General features: G+C 46.9%; 3 protein-coding genes across 3 annotated transcripts; 1 reads left to right on the top strand and 2 right to left on the bottom strand.

Annotated features, from left to right (window-relative positions):
* Window positions 1-29: 29 nt before the first annotated feature.
* SPPG_02422 (uncharacterized protein) lies at window positions 30-2,092 on the top strand (the record flags this gene model as incomplete). Its single annotated transcript, XM_016750711.1, has 11 exons — window positions 30-194; window positions 260-358; window positions 416-467; window positions 534-694; window positions 753-848; window positions 906-1,003; window positions 1,066-1,300; window positions 1,367-1,434; window positions 1,495-1,625; window positions 1,707-1,730; window positions 1,788-2,092. Coding segments are annotated over 11 exons (1,434 nt in total), but the record flags the coding sequence as incomplete, so codon positions are not given.
* Window positions 2,093-3,191: 1,099 nt separating this feature from the next.
* SPPG_02421 (uncharacterized protein) lies at window positions 3,192-4,346 on the bottom strand. Its single transcript, XM_016750710.1, has 3 exons — window positions 3,617-4,346; window positions 3,478-3,555; window positions 3,192-3,395 (listed from the first exon to the last, which is right to left on the bottom strand). Exons 1-3 carry the CDS (start codon window positions 3,902-3,904, stop codon window positions 3,306-3,308), a joined length of 456 nt encoding a protein of 151 aa, XP_016611416.1. The 5' UTR covers window positions 3,905-4,346; the 3' UTR covers window positions 3,192-3,305.
* Window positions 4,347-4,673: 327 nt separating this feature from the next.
* SPPG_02420 (acetyltransferase) lies at window positions 4,674-5,897 on the bottom strand. Its single transcript, XM_016750709.1, has one exon. It carries the CDS (start codon window positions 5,316-5,318, stop codon window positions 4,761-4,763), a length of 558 nt encoding a protein of 185 aa, XP_016611415.1. The 5' UTR covers window positions 5,319-5,897; the 3' UTR covers window positions 4,674-4,760.
* Window positions 5,898-6,423: the final 526 nt, after the last annotated feature.

Genomic DNA, 6,423 nt, shown 5'->3' with positions numbered 1-6,423 from the left:
CCTGTGTACTTCCAGTTTGCTTTGATGAGAAGGTTGACGAGAGCTACCGGTTAAGCGTCAGCGCATCCAGTGTTCACATCACGGCCCGCACTGGCTTTGGTGTGATTGCCGCCAGCACCACTCTTACGCAATTATCGTACCGAGAAGCCGACGGTTCCTGTGCTCTACCCGCTGGTGTTGACATTGTTGATGCGGTGAGAGGCTGTAACAGGATGTGGACAAACTCCATCAGCTGATTTATTACACTCAAACAAGCTAGCCAAGGTTTCCTTGGAGAGGTCTCTTAGTCGATGTGTCGCGCAATTACTTTTCCACCACCCAGCTTATGAAAATTATTGACGGAATGGCTTATTCAAAGGTACATTTATTCGATTGTTTCCAATACCGTTGCCTAGATTAACTGGCCTGCCCAAAGCTCAACGTCCTCCATCTCCATGCTACCGATTCTCAGTCTTTTCCATTGGACTGTAAGACTTTCTCTTGCTTATGATTCAGGGATATCTGTTATCTGACGTCAATCTACGCTTCCATAGGGGAATTCGACGACCGAAAACTTGTGCGGGTCGGTGCATACAAGAACAAAGATGGTTCATTAAAAGTTTACACCAAAAGAGACATTGCGCAGCTCGTCGCGCACGCATTCGCCAGAGGAGTCAGGATTGTCCCAGAATTTGACTTTCCGGGACATACAACGGTCGGCAGGAATCGCGTACGATAGGTGCTATGTGAATGCTGATCGCACGAGATGATAGGTTTGGGCAAATGCCTATCCTGAGATTGTTATGGGAGCAAATCACGTTTGCTGGGACGGTCAAGATGATGACACAACTGCATGCAACGGTCGTTGGGTACGCACAGACTCCTACTCCACGGTGTCAATTACTCATGGCTCTTCGAATTCCTAGGCAGATCGCTTCTGCAACCAACCGCCTTGTGGACAAATAAACCCATGGAACGAACGTAGCTATGAGCTGATCAGCCAGTTTCTTTCGGACATGACAGCGTGAGTCTTGTTCACATTGGTAGTGGGCGCCGCTAAATATTCGAGCTTTTCTTTTTCCGCAGCTGGTTTCCTAGCCCATATCTTGGCACCGGGGCCGACGAGGTTAACGCCAACTCCTGGGGTCTCAAAGGGAGTCCCAAGAGATTTCAGCAAACCATTCAAACCTTCCAAAACCGCATAGCCGAGATCGTCAAGAAAAACAAACGTCGGATGCTGGTTTGGAGTGATTCCATTATCAATTACGGATTAGCAGGAACGCCAGCGTTACCTGCCGATGCTATAACGATCGCTTGGGAGGTTGGTGTCTTGGAAAGGCTACTTGGGGCTATTTTCCATTAATTGATTGCACTTGCGGCCTTCCAGATACATAGTCAAGCAGAGGTAGATACAATTGCCAAAGTGGGTCCAACCGTAATTGCATCTTATCCGCAGTAAGTCGTCTCTTTAAGCTTGGCAAATGAATGCCGCCTGATTTGCGCGGACCTTTGAAGTTTCTATCTCGACTGCGGCCCTCAAGCAACCTGGTGCGCCCCATTCAAGACTTGGGAGACTGTGTACGACTATAACCCGACCGCGGCGCTCTCTGACGTAGGTAAAGCCAATGTAATTGGCGGGGAAGTTGGTGAGTAATCACGTAGCTTCCATGCGATAGAACGAATCGACTATTCAATGATGATTCTAACGAGGTACTTGTTCCCATCAGCAATGTGGAGCGAGACGATCAAATGTAGGCTTAAACATAGCCTGATAATATACTGTTCTAATTCTTGGCTCTTCTTGTAAGGTGATGTTATAGAATACGCCATTTTCCCTCGAGTCGCCGCTGCTGCCGAGCGCTTCTGGTCCTCCGAGTCTACTGTTCGCAACGCGGACACCCCCATCCGTCTCGTCGCATGGTCAACCCGTGCGACTGAGCTTTTCAATTTGACCATGTCACCACTCAGCTGGAACGGCGTCCTGTCTACTCTGTATCGTCCCGAATGGTGTGATTTCAATCTGAACACTCCTGCTCAGATGGGGGGCCATGGAGTTAACTATTGCGAACCTGCCTCCAAATACACGACGAATGACATTCAATGTTCGGTTTAGAAAAGGGTTGTTATTTTTTTATTTGTAAATTTCCATTATGTTAATAGATCAGTGTATACATTACCAGGGTTCACATTTCCAGTGATCTAATCCTCGATAATCTTTGTCGCTCAAGTAGTTGTCCATCCTAAATGGAGGTAGATCGATGAATACATTGATTCGGCGCTAGGCGAGCTGGACAAAGAGGTCTGGTACTCTCGAAACGATCTGGGCATGGCAGTCCATGTGGGTAGCGTACTGCCAGCTCCCGAACATCTGCTGCCTCTGGCCTTGATGGTGCGCAAACTCTTGACAGATTTGCAAGCACTTACCTAGGAAGTTAATCGTATTTTTGCTGGCGTAGCTTCTTTAATTGTCGGTCCTATTGGTCTGGGTAGCCAATAGCGTATTAAAAGATTGGCCGAGGCCATATAAAGTCATTGAATCGTTGTCTAACGCTCTTCTTACCCTTTGAAGTCATGCTTTGGGATGCCAGTACTGTCAAGGACACAAGTTTGCGAGCACGAGCAGCACATTCGGCACAAGAAATTAGATCTTGATTGTCTAACTCCATGCCAGTTAACAAGGGGTCATTAAGTGTACATCTGCGGGACCTTTACAACGACCTTAACTCCGCGTAAAAAGCAATTTCTCTTTCACAACAAATGAATCCATTGGGCGGCGATATCCTACGGGCAACCATCAATCCTTTTGCCGTAATGGTGAACCTTAATTTGCGCGGGATGCAAAACGCTAATGGAGCGAGAACTCCTTGGCTACCAAATTCTGTCTCTACTTCACCTAATCGGGAGACTACACCCCGCTGGATAGACGCTCGTCACTATCGGCCAGCAGACTCTCAATTCGCTAAATATTGCTGTGATAAAAGATTGGCTAAATTCCTTCTTCGTAGCCTACCCAATCTCTAACAGTTGCATGATCTCTGATGCCCGTCCTCTGGAAAGTTGCAGGATTCTAACTAGTTTTGATGTGCCACAACAAAGGCTCAGCATACGGTAGCATGCTTGACGCTTCGTATACTGATATACCACCATGCATTCCTCTATTATGAGGAAAGAGAAAATCTAATTGCCCAATCGTGCAGCTTGGATAAACCACGTCCCGTTTCTAGCAAAGTCATATTTCGAGAATGATCATTTGTAAGTCTAAGTAAGCTCTATGACTACGACATCATACAAGTGCGCTATTTATTCTGACTTCTCGGGTGTTGAATTTAGGCCTTGGCAACCGTAAGCGGGCCGTTGAAGCAAACAATCCGCTTGCCGTCCGCATTGGTGGCATCGACTCGCATTTGGAAGGTGCCCTTTGTGTGGAGAAACAAATGGTGGACAAACGTCCCATAAATAAAAAGTCATTCGTTGGAAGTCATCATACTTCAAACTTACCGCGGGAACCGCATCGGGAACAGTGCGGATAAAGCTAATCTTGTTTGGTCCCACGGGGATCGGGCAGGGAAGGCCAGCCTAGTTTTAAATGGTTGATTAAAGTCCCAAAAAGAAAGCACAACAAAAAGACCAAACCAACCTCCGCCGAGCTCTCACAAATATTGATTTCCTCACGACGAACGGGGATAATACCCAGACTGAGTGTAAGCACGGCCTTGGCACCGTCTGTAATGACTTCGCCAACAGTTCCACTAGCAGTGATGGTCACATTTTTCCCAGCGATCAATGGCTGGGGGGTAACAGACAAAGAGTCAACAGTGAGAGATCCGGCCGTGTTGGGGCACACCGTAAGCCCATTCGTGGGGGCTGCAAGTGTGTAAGGAACGAGGGCGCTGAGCACAAGGGCTAGGATGGACTGGGCGTGCATAGTGGGTGGGTTGAATCAGATGAGGTTTACAAAGTTCTGCGTGCAGGTTATCGAGAGGAAGGAAGGAGAATGGCTCCCTTTTTATAGCAGTCCGCCCAGCCATTTTTGCCAAGACGTCCTTTCGTTAAGCCTGGGGCTTCTGGTTTCACCAGCCTATGCCTATTTCCCTCAAAAGTACTGTCATTAACACCATGATCAAGGAAGTCGTATAGAAAACGTCGTCGTGCAACTCGATGCGTTCAACACGTGTGACATATTACAAGTAACGAACGTTGCTCTGCGCGCGCTTCGCCAACGTGTAGGTACTTCATGACCAGATGTACGTCCCACACGGACGAAACGGGAAGAGTAGGTTGCATGGAGCCAGACGCACAACCATCATTTTGCTCCCAGCGCAATGCGCCCGTTCAGGCTCATTTTGTTACCTGCGACGACACAGTGAGCAACATTACAACCTTTGCTACAATGATGATGTACATACGTGTCGTAACAGGGTGTTTTAGCATACAACTACCAGTGCAAATGACAACATCACTGGTCAGTTGGTTGCGGCTTTGCACAGAAGGTTCAGCGTTTGATTCGCCAGGTTCAACCCTTGGTCAACCCTTGGGCTTCAAATGAACGTTTCCGTGTGCCAGCAAACACAAGAAAATGAACTTCCCGAACTTCAATTTTCGACAATACATCTGTCGACATCTTCCTTGTGAGGATTCATGATTTAAAATGTTTAACAACAGATATACATATTCGTGCAAGTTGCAGAAGGAGACGAATGACGGACTTCAAACAATTTTATTTGAAATATTTCTACTATCTCTAAGCAAGGTCGACTTGAATGCGATTCCCTTTCTCAGTATCAAAATCCATTCGGCCTGTCCAACCTCAAGTATACTGAATCGCATAGTCCTAAATGCGTCGTATAAGTCCCTTTTCCCGTACCTACGTCTATAAACCCGAATTTTCTAAACAAGTTAAGACTTGCAGTATTCCTTGGATCCACATCCGCCTCAAGGTACACTTCTCTCGGTTTTAGCGTCCAGTAGATCTGTAAAAAACTTTGCATAGCTTCGGATGCTAGACCTTGTTTCCATACGTCTGGGTGGAGAATGATGCCAATCTCTGGAACAGCATACACACCGATTTTACCAATCAGTCGACCTTGTTGTGTCGTGTTGCTTTTGAGAATTATGGCAAAATCAAGGGCAGAGGGATCGGCCATCATTGATGCTAGCCAAGCCTGGCTCTCGGCAAGAGTGGTATGTGGTGGTCTCGACCAGTAAGTCATGGCATCAGCGTTCGAAAAGATTTTGTGGAACTCTTCAAGGTCAGTGGGCAGAGCTTGGCGCAGGAGGAGTCGTTCTGTCTCGAATTGTCTCATGCTTTGATCTCTTATGGTCTTGATAGATGAATACATGGGGAGGTCCAGTTGACACTTGAATGGCTTATAAAGTATGTTTTCAAAGATTTGTGGAGCAGCAACTGACACAAATCGCCTTTTGAAGTTGTCCACACTAAACGCAATCTGTCAGTTGTTTTGCTTTGATATTGCACTGATAGGAAATGAAGTGGACTAGTGCTTGTAGTGCTTGGCAGTGTCCCAAGAGGAATAGAGGAATAACTGGTTGACCAAAGGACGCCGAGATAATACATTTACTACAAGCTCCAGTTGTCATATCAACGCAGCACCCAGTATATGATCAGAATTGAAGTATGAGCAATTCCAAAGTACCATCCGCTGCTGATGCCATTCATGCTCGAAGATAGAAGGCCCAGAGGATATTCGATGTACGATCACGTCCTAAGCACGTCCTACTATACTCTAAATGTTGACACTAGTTCTTTTCCCAAATCGCCTTAGGCGCCAATACAAGTGCGCGGTGTTTTGTCTTGTTGTAAACCTGGTTTCTTATTTCTCCATATTGGATACAATCCCATTGCCGCCGACAGCGGTTTGTCTAAATCCACTCATCCGATATCTAATGGGTTCGCACGGTAGGAAATGACGGGAACAGATTGCCACATGACTGTGCGACAGCTATCATACACCTAGACTATGTCCTTATGGTTGGAGGGGCACTTATACATATGATTGTATGCTTCCAGCCGGACTGATCTGTTGATGGCGGGCAGATCGCCAATATATCCAATCAGTCTATAATTAAGTGTTGAAGATTTTTCAGTAGCTACTTACAGTCGTGTCGACGATCTGATCTGAGCTACTCTATGCCGACCTTCTTCCAACTGTTGCGAACTTATTGCAGTCTTAGTATCCAGCCATCCAGCGACAGGCTTGAGCGCCAACACTGCATCAGCGAGAAACAGCATGTACCTCCTCCAGATGTACGGACAGCTTCTCTACCCCAACTCGGTCCAGCCAGATCCTTCACCCGGGGTCCACATGTGCATTTCTGCGAATAAGGCAGTTGCGCTGTTGCCTCTTCACACCATCCTCTGCCAATGATTCTAAGCGAATTACTCTCCTGTGGGTTTTCCGCTGCTACCTGATACACGCCAGCTCA

This window comes from Spizellomyces punctatus (genome assembly GCF_000182565.1).
Source record: "Spizellomyces punctatus DAOM BR117 chromosome Unknown supercont1.3, whole genome shotgun sequence".
NCBI classification, from domain to species: Eukaryota; Fungi; Chytridiomycota; class Chytridiomycetes; order Spizellomycetales; family Spizellomycetaceae; genus Spizellomyces; species Spizellomyces punctatus.
This window is presented reverse-complemented; position numbering and strand designations above follow the sequence as displayed.

Bases quoted from the DNA above. Each gene is read 5' to 3' on its own strand.
- SPPG_02421 (XM_016750710.1), bottom strand. From the start codon at position 3,904: ATGCACGCCCAGTCCATCCTAGCCCTTGTGCTCAGCGCCCTCGTTCCT. The intron at 3,556-3,616 runs GTTGGTTTGGTC...ATTTAAAACTAG, and splicing joins TTTGTGAGAGCTCGGCGGAG to GCTGGCCTTCCCTGCCCGAT. The intron at 3,396-3,477 runs GTAAGTTTGAAG...CTCCACACAAAG, and splicing joins TTCCCGATGCGGTTCCCGCG to GGCACCTTCCAAATGCGAGT.
- SPPG_02420 (XM_016750709.1), bottom strand. From the start codon at position 5,318: ATGTATTCATCTATCAAGACCATAAGAGATCAAAGCATGAGACAATTC.